General features: G+C 40.0%; 1 protein-coding gene across 1 annotated transcript in view; it reads left to right on the forward strand.

Moving 5' to 3' along the window:
- Positions 1-908: 908 nt before the first annotated feature.
- LOC149570011 (uncharacterized) overlaps positions 909-17,995 on the forward strand; it is a 222,596-nt gene continuing 205,509 nt past the window's right edge. The window contains exon 1 of the mRNA XM_089822673.1: positions 909-1,392. Coding sequence (XP_089678799.1) covers positions 1,012-1,392 — 381 coding nt within the window. The 5' untranslated portion in view covers positions 909-1,011. The remainder of the gene's footprint in view (positions 1,393-17,995) is intronic.

Below are 17,995 nucleotides of genomic sequence, written 5' to 3' on the forward strand. Positions count from 1 at the left end.
CATTTTTTTGGATCAAGTCTATTAGCGCATGAACCTTGCAGGAGATTTCCCCCTTCTCAAAACATACTCTTGAATGTTGCATATTGACCAACAATTTGGAATCATTTTCCTTTGAGTCCACCTAAGCTTCCTCCCATCTTCAAGGGTGGCTATGGGCAAGAAAAGTGTGGGTGTAAAAGCTTGACCCTACTTTTGGGGAGGGAGAAAGTCCTAACCTCAACTCTAGACAAACCATCAATTCTGCTTGCTTGAAGTTCTACACGTACAAATTTAGTAGAGGTAAAATGATCACTGCCACCATCCTTTGTCTAGTGGATAGTGACAAAGCCACGAAGATGGCGAAATCCTAACCACAAACACTAACGAGAATAAAGAAAAATACAAAGTTCTCAATTTACCTTCCAACATAATTTTAAATTTCTCATAAATTACTCTCTCCAAAATGTAATCCCTAAAACAACTCTACAAAGTTTCTATTAAAATGCTAGAGAAGTATACTTGTCGTCATTATAGCTAACTTTGCAGACTACAAATCTTTAAAGTACATTGAATTTCAATGATTTTTTTGGTTCACTCCATATACGACTTAATTGCTTATAGCTATTCTTTTGACGTTTGTGTTGTTACAATACACATTGAAGAATCTAATATTGTACACAAGCGTAAAAAATTGACAATTTCAACATACCCGATTCTTACATAAAAATGACCCAAATAATCATTGTCCATACTTAGTACAAATGCCCCAATAGTTTTTTGAAAATTACCAATATTTTATACAATGTCCCAAAAATCATTCAAAAATTCTCACTATGCCTATTACTACATATTTCCCCCAAATACCCCCCGAAATCTAATTTTTAAAATTAAAATTATAAAATCCAAAATTATCACCAACGAGGCCCGCTCCAAAAACCTTCCTTTTTGTCTCTCCTATTTTTATAATCTGGAGTGGCAACTTTAGAGACGGGACAACTGGGCTCAAAGTTGTGTGGTTCCGACTGGTCAGCCATGACCATGTTACCTCCCACTGCAGTTCTTCCCAACTGCAAGACCAATAACGTCGCGCCCATCTGCATCAGTGCTCTCAACTCGTTAAATTCTAAACAATCGACTTTTCATTCTGGCTTTTCTCACTGTAAACGCCGACGTCATTTAGCCCCCAGAGCTATCTCTCCATCTCCTTCTCCCTTTCTTAATCAAAACAAGTCCATAAACATATTTCATGAAAATGGATTGGAAGTGCCAGACAATGGCAGTGCAATAGAATCAATTGAGAAAGAGGAAGAGGAGAGTCCGGAGCAGGTTATCAGACCTCCCACCAAAGAGGAGATAAGAAAAAGACGGAATTTTGCCATTATCTCACACCCGGATGCAGGGAAAACAACACTTGTACGCAGCTCTACACCTCAAATTTTAGAGGCATTCTATTTATATATATTTTATAATGAATTGAATTTGCAAATAAGAAGTAACTAATGTTGCGCCCGAAAATTTTCTTTCAAGTTTATCTCTTTGCTCTACATAGAACTCATCAAATATCTAGCTAAGTGCAAGGATGAATCTCAAATGATGCAATATAATATGACTTAAATACAACCCTTTTCTCGGACTTCTGTTCCAAGTTAGAGAGGGGGAAATGTCGTGTGGAAGTATAGTTTTGCATATACGATTTTTTGTAGTTGGTGGCGAAGGAGTTGCCCTGTGCCAATAAAATTCCATTTTGTAGTCGTGCATTTATGTTAAAATTGCCTGGAACTTGACTATTTGGAGATTATTAGGAATCTAGGGAATATTGACATCAGGATAACCCTGCTGGTAAGCTATTTAAGAAAGGTTGAAAGCATGGATAACTATTCGTTGGCCTAAAATGTTTGTGAAGGAGGTTTTAGACCACAGGAAGAAAACTTGGATGAAGTAAAATAACAATTAGATGAAGTGGTGGGACATCAACTTGCAAGAATGTCGTAACACCAAATAAAAAATAAAATTTTACATGATTGAAAATTTAGAACTGCCACGTGGATTAATCAGATTGAGTGGAAAAAGCATACCACAGCAAAGAGTTTAACCCAGGCAAGTACCATGATCAAAAAACATGTTCAGGGGCTGCTCTGAAAGGAAAAATAAGTCTGTTAGTTGCACAATTAAGGATGGGATTGCATCATCTTAGGTGCGAGACTAGTAGGTGGAAGATACCCAAGGAATCCTAGGAAGAAAGAGTTTCCACATTCTGCAACAAGGGAGCAGTATAAACATATGACACTTCATTGTGGAATGCACAACTTATGAATTTATTTATACTCAGTACGAAAAGTGCTGGAAGGTTAACACGACACACTAGTTATTTGAGGAAGAAAAGGCAATCAAATTGCCAACTTGTCAAAATTAACAAATGGCAGAGGATTAATTGAAGAAACAGGTGAAGAAGGGAAAGGGGAAGAAGGCGGGGAAGTAGTCCGATGAGGGGATTGTCGACGCAGAGAAATATAGGTCTGAGGCTGAGAGGGCTATGGAGGGGGTCGAGTTGGCTGACAAGGATGGCTTGCTAGAGGCGATGGGGGTTTGACATTAGGGAAAGAGGAGTATGATTGAGGATTCTACGACGTGATGCCCAAATGATCTAAATTGTAGAGTATGTGTGCATCTTAAACTACAGTGATGGAAAAGATAGAAATTCAGATTGAAAGAAATTGTTTCTCTTTATGAATGTTGGTCTGCATTTATTATTGAGATCAATTATTTTTGGGTGTGCTGAGATTAGACCTCAAAGAGATAAGTATTTTGAATATTTGGGAATAGTTTATGTTTTCAGCATTGGTTCTCTTCATTATAAGTTGACTTTATCATTGATCCCTCTTGGTCGCAGGATGCATCAAGAAGTAATGAGATGATGAGAAATGGGAACATTTGTTTGCAGTCATGAGACTAAATTATATTAAGAGGAAGTATATTCACCTTCAGAGGGAGGTTATGTGACATAGGGAGATGTCTAAATTCTTTGCAAGCTTATTTGGTCAAATTGGAATCAGCTGTCTTATTGTGATGATCAAAGTTGTCCTTGCTGAGAGGGAGTCATTCTTATACATGTTACCATACTTCTCTTGTCCGCGAGTACGTATGGTGGACCACCTTTGCGAGTAGGCATGGTGGAAATGCATTCTTCTCTAGAAGAAGTTGTGATGTGAAGAACCTGTCTGGCTGTATCTGGCTAAATTGAAGAAATGCAAGGTGGTTTTGTTTTTTTGTTTTGTGCTTTTCTAGTTTTTTTTGTATTTTTTGATATACGTGTTTTTGGTGTGTTTTTTGAAACATATATAGATAACTGAAAATGCAATGCCAAGAAACTAATTGCAAGAGATAATCAGCTTTCCATTATTCAATCTCTATTGGTTGCACAAATTAACAACAATTGAAAACTGGAATTGCATTTTTTCAATTGATTAACAATTGAACCTGGCATTATGCATAGTATGCAGTTTAAGTGATGCAAGGAATAATCCACCACTCCATGTGGCTTCCTCAAACACAATGCAGGCCCTCAGAAACTCCTTTCAGCATTGACTGTCATGCCCAAAATATGAGGGCAAAAACACAATTTTTTTTTTTTTAAAGATAAAAATAACTAAGTTCACTAGGGTACAAGAGTTTGATATGCAAGTTAAAATAACAACTCACTCAAAACATAATTTCATCTAATTAGAAACATACGAAGATTAGCCATTAAAACATTATTGAGCAAAATATTAATGAACGAGATATTGTAATTATTCTACTATTGTTCTGGTGGAGTATAAGTCCGATTGTTTCATAACAGAAACATCAAAGAACTAATTACTCTAGTAACATGAAATAATTTTCTACACTACAATCTAACTCAACTTAAAAATTAAATATAATTGAATTTATGAACTATTTGTAAAAAGATAATAACGATAAAAATAATATAGTTAACATTAAATTTAACTTGAACCTAAACTAAATTAAGGTAATTTATAATGGCAACACAACCATTAACTTGCTTTAACAAGGTAACTAGATTTACACAAATTAACTTTCACTAACCATTCCCTAAATTAATTAATTTGAAACATATTAAAGCAAATATAATTAAAACAAGATAATATATGACCCTTTTTTTTTCTAATCACCACTTAATAATACTTAGTACACTAATGCTAATACTAATCTAAATTTAACTAACATAAAAGAAAACTTTAAAAAAACTACACAACAAAACTAACTAAAAACTAATCTAAACTTAATACAACTAACCTAAATCTACCTCTAATTACATTCATCACCTTCTAAATCTAATACTAACCTAAACTAAATACTAACAAACATAAATTTAAACTAATCAAAAACTTCAACTAACTTAACAATGACATAACTCAAAACAACTAACAAAACAAATAAACTAACCTAGAACTAATTCCTTTAACCACTAATTCTAATCCCAACTTCAGCACTTCCTTGGCGTGACAAGAGGGATGGGACAGGCTGTCCCATCGTACCGGCGCATCGCCCATACTGCCACCAGCGGTACCGCCCTCCCACTTGCAGGACAAGACTCCCTAGGCGCCAAGAAAGGTAAGGACCAAAAGTTTATAAAAACTTTGTTAAAGCATGGTATTCAAAGCTACTTTATAACATGCTTCTCCAAATCCAAGCCACGTAGTCAACAAGGGAGGGCTGCGAAATCAAGGTGGGAGAAGGCTTTAAATTAAGATAATCTCCTTACACAATACATTCACAATGTAAGTCAAATCATAGGATTTGCTAAGGCTGTGAATACCTATGGAGGAGTACCAGGATGATGTCACCCAAAAGCATGTTTTTTTGATTTTGTTTTAAAACTTCTCATGCCCTTCCTAAAGAGCTGGCGCCAAGGGGAAACAAGGTAGTTAATGCAAAAAGTTAATTTGGTAGGAATGGATATTTGTTTTATGCTTTCATATTGATTTATTTATTTATTTTGTTTATTTAGTTATTCAAAGTAAGTTTATTTATTTATTTCAAGGATATTTAAAGATTCCTCTAAGATTCTTTGTCACAAGGGGGAGAATTTAATTTATTTCACATACAAAAACTAGAGAGAGTTTTTACTCTTGGGGGAGATTTTTTTTTTTTTAAGTCCTTATTTTTCTAAGTATAGATTTTCAAATTGATTAATTTGCCAAGGGGATTATTTTTTTTTTTTTAAAGTTAGATTAATCATAGAGTGTAATGGTTTGCTATCATAATAAAGCAAGAGCAAATTTTTCTCCCAATGAGCACGAAGCCTAATCAAGTTCCCAACATAACAAAAAATTTTGTCTTAACATTTTTGAAAAGTGAATTTTTGCAAAATTGATCATCATCATTTATCTCATTTTGATATTCATTCCTATAACTGAAAAGAAAATACGAAAATCTCATGAGAAGTGATATTACTCAATCACTATTTTATTGACAACCTGATTCAAAGGCTCCGCCGGAAAAGAACCAGGAAGAAAACCCGGCATCATTGCCATTACAACAAAGGTTTTAAATACAATTTACATAGGATTTCAATCCCGAAATTTCAACAATCAAATTAAATTTTCTTCATGGCCCTTAACAAGGGACCCATTTCATTTTCTGTAATACATCGTTGAGGTCGTGGAGGGAACGAAAACTGACCAGGTGACAAACAAACATAACAAGGAGACAAAATCAGACATTCATATCCATACTAGGTTTTCACAACAGGATTCAACATTGAATCAAAAATAGGGAAAGGTGGATTTTTTCAACAAGAGATGTCAGACACAACACCAAAACAAGTGCCCAATCCGGGCTATAACTCAAGAACTTCCGTTCTTCCATACTTTTATGCCAAAATTCATACGTGGTTTGTGCCGACAAGTAGGGGCCCATAACACTCTACTCTCTCTCCCTCTTCTCGTCCTGAGAAGAGACTCTACACTGTTGGAGTCCAATTGAATACCTTTCCCCAAATTGGCCACTTCTGCCCTATCCAAGGGTGAGTAATGCCAAAATACCCATACAAGAAAACTTCGAAATTCAAGCAAAACATGAAGAAAAAGCAATCAAGAAAACATGATTTCAATCCTTCCCAAGCATACCCAACATACATACAAGCATACCAATGAACAACACAATAACATAAGCATGAACCAAGCATGAAACAACATGAGCAACCGTGAACAACATGAACAAACGAGATGAAAAACTCCTACCTTCACAAAAGGTTATGGTACAATGAACAAGTTGAGAAGAGCTTTTCCTTCCTTGCCTTCAATCTTTAAAACTCCTCTCTAAAACTAGAGATTGGGTAACAACCAAAACTACTAAAAAAAAACCTCTAAATAAGATCCAAATTCAACCACCAAAAAGGGCAATAACTTTCCCCACTTGCCTAAAATCTAGAAGTTTCTAACTCAACCAAACCTAAGGTTAACCTCTAAGTGGAGTTGAGGTTATTCAACCCATGGTAACAACTTTCAATTTTCGCACTAAGGCAAAAATAGACTTTTTGAGTGACCATAAAAGTCAACAAAAGGGGCTAGGGGGTTGGAAAATGCCCCCAACCCATATCCATACCCCTTGGGTATTAAGATTTCATGATTTTAAGGCCTTAGGAATTAATTTGCGACCAAACAAATGCTAGGAATTATTAAGACTATCTAACAACTCCAAAATGCAGATTAAGCACTAATCCAGATTAGGGGTAACTAAGCTCGATTAAAAACAAATTAGCGAAAAGGTCACTAACTTAGTCTGACTTAGGTCCAAAGGTTACACAGTTAATCCTAACTAGCATGCTGAAATGCATAAACAATTCACGAGTGTCAAGCGATACTATAAAAATACTACTACGAAGCATTAACATTTACTAAATTACAAAAAGATACATTCATACATCTCACAATACAATTAAGATACGAACAACAAGGTTTCCACAAATGGTACATAGGGATCAGTTCCGTTCCTCCGTCGGGTTTCTCGGCTAAAATATCCTGCACTCATTGCACACATCAAGAGCCCCATAAAATCACATGCACATATGTACATACGTATCAGAAAATCACAAAAATTACGACATACATCTTTCAAATCAATCAAGGTTTCTCTCGTCCTACTCATATACTTAATCATTACAATTTCATAATCAAAGTGTTAATCCTGCATTTACTTATTTCATCAACAGACATGTTCATAAAGCATTAAATGACGAACTCAAATATCTGAAAGTAAACATCACACAACATGAAATAGTATAATATGTTCAAAGTATCCGATAGTGTCTTGACATCTCGAGTCATGAGTATCAAAATAATAAGGTATCAACTATGCTACGAAAGGTCGGGGCGAGGCCTCACATCCTCCCCCACTAGGCATGAACTTCCTCCTGGAGTTCATCAAAGATAAGGGTACTGAAATCGCATCCGTGTTGCATCCTCCCATGAAATCGTGACCTCATTGTAACAATCCCATTGGACCTTAACTTGATCCAACTCTTGACCTCAAGGAGCTAGGGTCTGTCGGGCAATAATACGGATAGGCTCCAGCGCTAGCTACCTGTCTAACTCCACCTGTAGCCTGATGCTCGGCTTGGTAGTTATCAATCGCTGCAAAAACTCTGTGGGACCTGCCCATGTCTCCAACTGTCAGCTCTGAAAAAGCCCCTGTTTGACCACTGGATGATTGTCCCTGCGGACACTCTCTAGCTATATGACCCATGCCACCACAAGTGTAGCATGGTCCTCGGGTATAAGATCGTGCATCCTGTGATCTAGATTGCTGTGGGCCTCCTGACCTGCTAGACCCACTATATCCACCCCTGGAAGACTGTTGAGTCTTTTTTGACTGTGGCTGTGGGGCATGTACTTTCTGATCTTGTTGTGACTGCCACTGCTTGGGCTTGGAGCCCTGGTAAACCTGTGAGGGTTCCTGCTGCTGCTGCTGAGACTGTTGGCCCTTAAAGGACTCTGGTGTATAGTTCTGATTCCCTTTCCAAGGGGGTTTCTGCTGGGTAGAGTTTGAGCCCGATCCCGTGTCTCCTGTCTACCTTGAGTATCCTTAGCAACTAGTGCTATCTCCACTACCTGCCTGAAGGTGGTAGGGAAGGCCAAACGAACAGGACCCTGAAGTGAGAAATTCAAACCCATGATGAAGCGATGCATTCGCAGTTTCTCGTCCTTCATGTATTCAACATAAGGAAGGAGCTCGAGAAACCTGCTTTCATACTGAGCTACTGTAAGACCCCTCTGATATAGAGAATGAATCTCCTCTATCTGCTTCTGTCTGAAGTGCTCTGACAGGTACCTCTCTCGGAATCTCTCCAAGAACGACTCCCATGTGAGGGTATCCATCCTCACTCCTATAGTCTCCTCCTGATGCCACCAATTGGAGGCATCTCCTCTCAGCTGATAGATTGCTAGACGTGCTTTTAGATTACTCCCATAAGGACATAATCCAAAGCACTGCTGTAGGCTCTGTAACCAGGCCTCTGCTATTGTCCCCTCAGTGGAACCGGTAAATAATGGTGGCCTGAGTCGTATCAACTCCCTGATATCATCTCCTATATGCCTAGGAGGTCTGTCAAGTGGGGGTCCTATCTGGTGTATTGACTCACCCTCGTGCTCACCTTGTCCCTCTAACTGCCTCGGTGGGGGACTCCTAGTCTCTGCCTCCGGGCTCGCCTCCTTCGGGTCCCTCTGCTTCCACTACGGGAATCTACAGTCCTCGCTGAACTACAGGTACTACCCTCTGCTGAACTACACCAATCAATGTCTGAAGGGCATCTAAAATGTCCTGGTTCGGGTTCGGTGGTGGTGGAGGTGGTCCATCCTCCTGTTCCGCTCTACCACCTCTCGCCCTACAACCTCTGCCTCGTCGGTTGCTTCGAGTAACAGGAGGCATCCTACAAAATTTAAAGTTTAGTTTTAAGTTTCAGAAGCATAATGGTTTTAGGTTCCTAGTGTTGGAACTAGGCTCTGATATTGACATAGGCAGCCTTAGTAAATCGCTGCCTCTACCAATTGGGCCACACACCCAGACTTAGCAGCGTGGCCCCCTAATTCCTCAATGCAGCCACTAAAAACAGATCCACAGGCCTTGGATTTTGGTCACAGGGCCGCAGGCTTAATTGCAGACTTCAACACAGATCAAACGCTGCCCAATTTATGTGAACGACAACCAATAGTATCCAGTTCAAACCCCCAACAGGAATCACAAGTCCACACAAATGCAGTCCCAACACAATTCAATTCTCAATTTGTATTCTAGAACTCAGCTAATTGCTTGCGCAAAGTGACTTCTCAATTATAGTAAACACAGAGGAAAAGTAATCTCAATTTGCTTTACCTTAGCAGCAAATTGCAGCACAATTCAAGAAACATCAACTTTCAGACAACCCTCACCAAATATCAAAGCAAATAACAATTAATAAGATGAAGATTCTACAATCACCAGATTCTTTGCTGAACAATCGCTCCGCAGCCACAGTTAATATAGAAAGAGGAAGCATCAATTTCTTAGATCAAACCATTATATTGCAGCAATGTAATTGGTTTCACTAAACCCGAAACCCTCACAAGAAACAATAAGAAGCAAATAGACAATTGGATGCCTTTTTCTCACAAATGGGCTCATATTTATAACATAAATTGGCACTTAGCTTCTTCTTCACATATTTCACTTAATAAGCTTCATCTTCATACTCTCTTTTTATAACAATAAATAACATAAAGTGCTTTTATAATAATGAAGTCTCATTAATTAATTAATAAATATGAACCCATCAATTAAATAACTCCATCTAATGTAAATGACGACCAACTGCCAGCACTACCAAGTGCATTGCCAAATATGGCAACTGCCCAAAATAGACTTACTAAAAATAGAAAGTCCACAACTGAGACCCTAAAATCTCATTGTTAACTCATGAGGGCTGCGATGATGAATTGACCTAGCCAATTGTGAGAACATGCTAAAAATGGGGACCTCACAATCTTCCCTCGAGATTGCTTGTCTTCAAGCAATCCATTAACACATTGAACTTCAACCTCCACTTGGATCCCATATGAAGAAGCATGTGATATGTCTGTCATCACTTAACCAATTGCATATCAATAACTTCATCAGGACCGACAACATAATCTGTAATATAGCACTCAGTACTTGAACAGATGATGTAAAAGCCAAAGTATCACCAAAAGACAACTCTATAGCAAATCTTAACATACTCTCCTTCCTGTATCAACCCAACCATCTCGCCAAAAATCCAACTTAGGCACAGACAAACTCTACATCCCATGTAAGTCTTGAACATGTTGGTCAAATATGAGATTGTAAATACTCATCATCATAAACACTACTGACACTTTAATCATCCCCATCAAAATCCTCAGGCTGCCGTGATGACTGTTGACACAAAAGTTTGCACCCTTGCTTGAGGTATGACCCTCAAGCAACCTTGTGTGAAATGGGAACGACCTCCAAGTGTGGGGCTTGTGCTTTGAGGTCGAATCTCTGGAGAAGGCCGGCTTCCTTACTATCATGATGCACTTACACTACCATTTTCAGAGAAAAGGGAGAAGGAGAACATGAAAGAAATTGTAGGAATGAAAGGGGTGATGCACCGAGATAGAAACGTGGTTACAACTTTGCCTATTACACATCAGTGAAAATCCGGAATACACTAGCCTTGACTCTATTCTATCTCCTAAGAAAACACATGTAGGTTTGGAACTAGTTGAAGTGCTGAAAGGAAAGGAATTTCACTATACAACAACCGCTAACAGACTTAACACAACACATAGATCTGAGAAAATGGAAAAGAAACATTCAAAACAAGGCAATAAACATGCACAAATTAATGAATGGCAAGAATAGGTAAGAACAAGGTTTTTTCATTAAAGGAAGGCAAAAAATGCAAAGCATAATGCTGCTGCAAAATACAAACAGAGAACTCGGAAAAAGTTTTTACAACTTGCCTTTATAGATCAGGCATAACTCAGATTTGACTATTAAGTTTGAACCCCAACCAAAGTGGAGTTGAGTTGCAAAGAGCAATAAATGAATATCAGAGTAAAATCTGATCTTGAAATTAACTTGCTGTAGTGAAGTGATAGGAAGGGAAAAACAAATGCATCCAGCCGTAAGAAATCAAATCCCATGAGATTTGATCATTACAATCAATAAAGAGGCATGGAGATGCAAAGATGTCATGCAAACAAGGCCAAAGAATGTCGTTCAACATTAAAGAACAGTCCTTGTAACATGTCATGGCCGCAACAAATGAATTCGCGTCACTATCAAAAAATGTAGGATGTGATAACACGCAATGTTAACCGGCTATGAAAATTGTAGAGTTGACCTGCGTGGAATAAATTTGATTTGCCTAGAAATAATGCGAGCTATTGATGTAGATCTTCATTATGAAATAAACGGCCCAAATGCTGCAAGAAATCTCCTCAACAAGTGAATAAAACCCAACCGTAGATTGAGATCCCCTTCATAGCAACGGATGACTGAGATGCACTCACAATATCCAAATATGCATCCAGATCTCACGACCATTGCATCTTTGCAAGAGCAAAGGGCAGCAACGCGAAAATATGAGAATCGTCCCATCAAAAGCAACCAACACGAAGAATTTGCCATGTAGAAGAAAATTGTTGGTTGACACATTTCCCAATGCATGGTTGAAGAGGCAGCAACAACTTCGCCATTTCGCGGAAGTAAGAAAAGACACTTTCCAAAATAGCGAATTTCGCTATTTCGGAAAGGCAAGAAGATAATCCTTCCGAAATAGGAAATTCACTATTTCGGAAAGAGCATGAAAGCACTTCTCCGAAACAACGAAATGTTAACCCCTACAGATACACATTTTAACCTACAACTCGGTCAATGAAGAACCCAAACCAACCTGGTTAAAGAAGGAACCAGACTAACGCGAAATGTTAGACGCTAACTTTAGCGTGTTAACCCACAACAAAGAAAACAACACATTGAAAATATCTCTAATCGATTATTCATGATCGGCTGAATGGGTGGCAAAAATGGCCAACAATGACTCAACTTCAATCTCGTTAGAATAAACCCACATAGCATGATTCCCTTCCCTCTTTAGCCTCAATGCGCAAGTGTGACCTCTAGAGAAAGGCCCATGAACCAAAAGAAACAATGTCTCCTCCTAAGATCCTCTCGTAAAGACTCATCAACCTTCCCAACTAATATCCCCTGGTCTGTTTACCATATAGGGTAAAAGGATACTTATTGCATGTAGCATAGCAAGATATAACACAGAACAAATACTTATTCATATACGCAATAGGCACTTCAATGCTTACAATATGATTATGCTCATTACAATGATGATTCAAAGTCCCTTCCAGATGGTGTACATATACTTTCTTGAAGGGGTGACTCAATCGTCACGCCCCCTTTCGGATACAATTCTACCCGTCGGCTACAATATAGAATTTACCGATAACATCATTCCCCCAAAAAGTAAAGTCATCTCTGGACAACAATACGACAAAACTCAAAATAAACAACTAATTACATCAATGTATAGATACTAAGCAGAGGGATGCGTCCCTGGTGTAATGGCCGTTTGCACCCTCAGCTCGTTCAGCTCTGCCCGTAGCTTGTACACTTGCTCCTTTCGAACTTCCAATTCGGCCTCAGCCTCCTTATGAAGCTCCAAAGCTGACTGCATCATCCCAACAATTTCTCCCAGCTCTCTTTCTTTCTCATTTGCTGCTTGCTCCTTCTCTGCTGCTAACTGTTCCTTCTTTGCTATCAATTTCTGTAGTTGACTCTGTCTGGTTAACAACGCTACCCTCTCGGATTCCTAGGCTGCCCTCTCCGCGGCTAGCCTGACAGTTGACTCCTCTCGAGCCCTCTCCGTTGCTACTTGATTTGCCTGGCTCCTTCGAAGGGTGTAATATGCCTCCCTATGTATCTCCACTATCTCCCGAGTCAAAGCCTCTACTTGGCTCTCCATACCAGGATCTCTCGTCGTGGCCCAATCTTGTCGCATCTCTGCAGTCTCCACACTCGGCCATCCTCGTTCCTCAAAACAGACTGTAAAAGAAGCCGGGCATCTTAATTTAATGAAGGATACTACTCGCTCCAGCTCCTTTACTACTGAGTCCAAAGCCTGCATCTTTGCAGAGGCCACTACCTGGCGAGCCCGAGTCGCTAGAGCTGCTACATCAGCGAAGAATGCCTCTCATCCCTATTTCTGGCGCTACTGGATGTTGCTGCATACCCATACCCCTCTCCACTGCTTCCGCCATCCGCTCAACAACGCTATGCGGTAGTCCCTCATCCTGTGGCGGTTCCTCCACCTGTGCCTACAAAGGGTCATCCTCAGGAACTACTTCTCGTGTAGGTGTTTGCATGTATGCCACTCGAGGCATTGGGGTAGGGCGGAACCGTGTATTCAGCTATGTGCTCAACTTTTGGGTTCTGCTCTCCCCATCTAGCTTAGGTGATGCTAATAATGCTATATCCATCGTAACCATTGCATCTGAACCCACTACGTCCAATTGGACACCCAACACCCTCAACCCTTTGCCTCTCAGTATTTCCATTACTCCTTCCTTTGTGTCTATCTCTGTATCAGGTACAAGTACCTCAACCTCAACCTCTGGTAGAGCCTCACGAGTAGGCTCCATTGTTACCTCCGGAACGACTGTCTCCATTGGTGGCGGATGTGCCTCTACTAATGCCTCAAGAATAGCTCGCGTTTCCGCTCGTGCCTCCGTGGCAAGCTGAATCGCAACTGAAGTTGGCATCGTTACTACTGGCTGCCTAAAGTGACCAAACCCCAGAATACCATGAATACCTATGAGAGCCAAATGTGCTGTCCTTGAAAGTGTGGGTTTGTGGGAATCTCAATGGTGTAGCTGTAATTACTTCTACTTCCTCGTCCTCTTCCTCCTCCCCATTGGTCCCACTTTCCTCAGAAGAAGTCTCCTCCTGACCATTGTCAGTATTTCCACCGTCTGGTCTTGGTCGTTTCTGTCCGATTGTGGTCTTGGTGCCCAGTGTATCAAGATGTCTCCACTGCATAATTGGGGGTTCGCTTGGCGCAAGTGGTCCTGGTTTGGCTTCTAGTGCATCATTGGGAATCACTCGCATCATTGCCTCCAAGAATAGCCCGATGGCATAATGCGGCATGTAGAATGTTTTGTGCTATAATGTTATAAATTCATACATCCGTTCTGCCAACAATGCAGCCCAGTTGTACACTCTACCATGCAGAATCCCATTCACCTGTGGAAATGAAATATCTGAGGCGACTCTTCACAATGTCCATCAGACAATGCCAGTGACCTTCCTACACGTTGGATTTCTTCAATCCTCTACCCCTCGATGTGTTCGCGAGAGCTTCTTGCTCTGCCTGCGTTAGATCCCCACATACCAGCTGTATCAACTGTCTTTACTTCCCGACTTAACTTTTCTGGTTTTCTATCTATTTTCTTTCCCCCTGTGCATAACTAGGTATCCTGAATACTTGTGTGAAGTTGGTTGGTTTGAATGATATCACCAAGTTGCAACCAAGGTAAGCAAACGTACTGGTTTGAGAGAACCTATCATACGTTTCTATTATGATGCGTAAAAAACCTTCATAATCTTTGATATAAAATACAAGCATTTGTATTACCCATTCGACCTGTGCTTTCCGAATGTTGGCCTTTACTAGATGGTTATTAGGTGTCTCTTGCCGCCACTTTCGGCATTTTGCTCCATTCAATCCTTCAAATGCAACATTTTGTGCTGTGGGAATATCCGTTGCAGTCAATTGTGTTGGTTGCTTCACTTTCTTTTTGCGTGGTTCTGTACTTGTTCCTCCTGCTACATGGACTCCAGATGGCAACGTCTTCACATTCTTGTTCATGACTACAGTTGTCCTTAAATCCTCGTCCAATTTCTTTTTTTAGGCTCTCTTGTCGGCTGAATGCATAATTGTCACCTTTTTGTTGTTTTTCTCGAATAAAAATAAAAATTCGTTAGGTCAGTTACCTTCCTTTGTACAATTTTATCTCAAAAGTTCCTTTTACTATCTTGGCATCCATACGACCCTCAATCCAATGCTTTGTGTACAGCTTCTGCTTTCCCAAGCTCTATCTGCTGTACGACTGAAATATTTTCTCCTGAGATTATACGGCTGGATGACTTCTCTGTTTGAGTTGTGAATTCGAAGCATTTAGACCAACACAATGTACGGTAACTTCCCTCTGCAATCCTCTTGGCCATACGGTGTACTGTTATCCACCATGAATTACCAGTATACTGTAGTGACCGTATTGTTTGCCCCTCTTTCCTCACTCTTTGTTCACAATATTTCCTCCTCTTTTGTACTTTATATTTGTTTTTGTGTGCTAGTCCAGCGATTCCTACTTCTCTGCTTAGCCGTATGGTGGATCAATTGTCATCCCCGATTGGCCCCACAAGGCCGTATGGTCCATTTGTTTTCCACCTTGAGTTCGTACGTTTGTACGACCCAATTTACTAGCTGGTTATCTGCTTCTCTGTTTGGCCATACGATGGATGACTTGTGATCTCTTGTGGCCATTTGCTTGGCCATATGGCGTCCTTGCTCAACTGGGAGAGAGGGCCGTACGTGTTCTGATCCTCCTTTTACGGTTTCTGCCTTCCTACTTGCCGTACGGTCTCTGCTTATGTTTACTGCACCAGTTGTTGAGTTCCCATGTATCTACTTTCCTATTTATGATTGCTGTACGGTGTTCCTTATGACTCTTTTTTATGATAATTGTACTCCCTTCTACCGTATAGTCATAATGGTCAAGCCTCTCCTTCACATGTGCCTGTACCGTCAAAATTCCTTGTACACTTGTCCGAATGGTGGTTTTGTTCTTTTAGTCATGTTTGTACGGTCACTTTTTGATACTCCAAAGATCGTACAATGGTTGCTTTTGTAGATGGTTCCCTCTTTGAACTTTCACGAGTCGTACGGTAGACTATTCCTTCCACTAATAGCCGTATGGTTCCAAATCTCTCCTCTTTATGCTACTGTAAGGCCGTACGGTACTCATTTTGTTTTAATTTAATATTCTTGTTCTTTATACTCATTACTTTAGCAATTCTAGGCCTGTACTTAGAAAATATGCTCAACTTTATATATTATCTATATTCACTTATCTTACACATATACATTATTTATCTATTATTTTTATATTTTTTCCCATTGTTCAGATGCGGAGACACGTTATTTCTTTCATGGTAGATTTTCAACTTTGACCCGTTTACTGCATCTGCTACCTCCTTACCGTCGAGCGTCCATAATTTGATTGCTCCATTATCGCTGACTTCACAGATTTTGTACGGTCCGACCCACTTTACTTTGAACTTTCTTTGTCTGATCTCATTGCACCCATTATACTTCAAAACTAACTGGCCCGGTTGAAATTTATTCAATTTTAAATGCTTATCATGCCATGCCTTATGCCTGTTCTGAGTAACCTCCGTGGCTCATTGTGCCTGTAGTCATCGTTCGTCCAATTTATTCAAGTTATTTAATCTCTCCCTCAGGCTTTCCATGTTGCCCAGTTTGTTCTCAATCGCAATCCTTAAACTTAGTACCATGAATTCTGTCGGTACCACGGCCTCCTACCCATACATCAACTGAAACAGAGTGTCCCATTGTTACTTTATATGAAGTGCGGTACGCTCATAATGCTGATAGTAGCTTTTCTTCCCAATCTTCTCCTTCAACTACATAGGATTTATAAATAACCCCGACCAGGATCTTATTCGTGGCTTCTGCTTGTTCGTTAGCTCTTGGGTAGTACGGGCTTGACAGTGAATGATAAATCTCGAACTTGGTAGTGAGCAGTCGGATGACATGATTGACAAAGTGTCTTCCTTGGTCGCTTGTCAATTGCATTGGAATCTTGTACCTGGTGATGATTTGCTCATAAATAAATCTTGTTGTGCTCACCGCAAAGTTGTCCGGTAGTGCGTGTGCCTCCACCCACTTGGTCAAGGATTCCGTCACCACCATGATATACCTGCACCTTTTAGTTTTGCTCACTTTAAGGGGTTTGACAAAGTCCAATCCTCATCTTTCAAAAAGCTCCTGTGTGCGAAGGATTCAGAGGCATGAAATCCCTCTTCAGTGATTTTCTAGCTCTCTGACATGTGTCACATGCAACAACCCACTCTTTGGCATCGTTGTGCACGGTTGGCCACCATAACCTTGCCAGAAGTATCTTCCGCGCAGTTGTCTCTAACCCCATGTGTGATGTAGTGCAAGGCAGGAGTATCCCCAAAGGAGATGTCCTAGCTCCCAGCTATACAACCATGCAGTGGAAACACAATAACAAGAAGCAATTACGCAAGATCTGATACCAAATCACAATAATATATTCATAAAATATAACTGATTACATGCAATGTGCCGGGCTGTAAGGCCTTCTTGGTTACGGCCAAATACAAAGCAAGTAATAGTTTTGCAAGATCCCTCAAGATCCAAACCCAAACCCTAGCTAGTCCAAATTCACACTCTGGTAGAAACCTCCAAGGAAGATTTGAACTTGTGCTCGCAAGCCCACCAAGCAATCTCCTTGTTTTTCAAGTTGCAACTACTAGCCCTTTTCAAAATTCGCTCTCCCAAACTCCTCTTTTCCACGATGGAATAATCATAATCCTGCTGTAAACTGCCTCACATTTGGCGCTCTATCCACAGACTCAGGAGAACTCGCTCTCCAACTACTTCCACACCCTCACTTTTCTTATGAGTGAATGAATAATCACTAAAGACTTCCCCACAACCCTCTATTTATACCAAACTAAGCCACAAGTCGGCCAAGACAACAAATTAAATACAAATACATAAATTAAATGCCAAAGTCAGCCTCCTACAACAATTAAATTCCCAAAATCGATGTCTTAGTAAAATTGTGATATCTCCTAGCTCCGGATGAATTAGAACTCGCGCTTCGAATCGTAGTTAGAAATCTAGGCC

The sequence above is a fragment of the Cupressus sempervirens genome, chromosome 3 (assembly GCF_028749045.1).
Source record: "Cupressus sempervirens isolate cs-2001-9-10 chromosome 3, ASM2874904v1, whole genome shotgun sequence".
Classification (NCBI taxonomy): domain Eukaryota; kingdom Viridiplantae; phylum Streptophyta; class Pinopsida; order Cupressales; family Cupressaceae; genus Cupressus; species Cupressus sempervirens.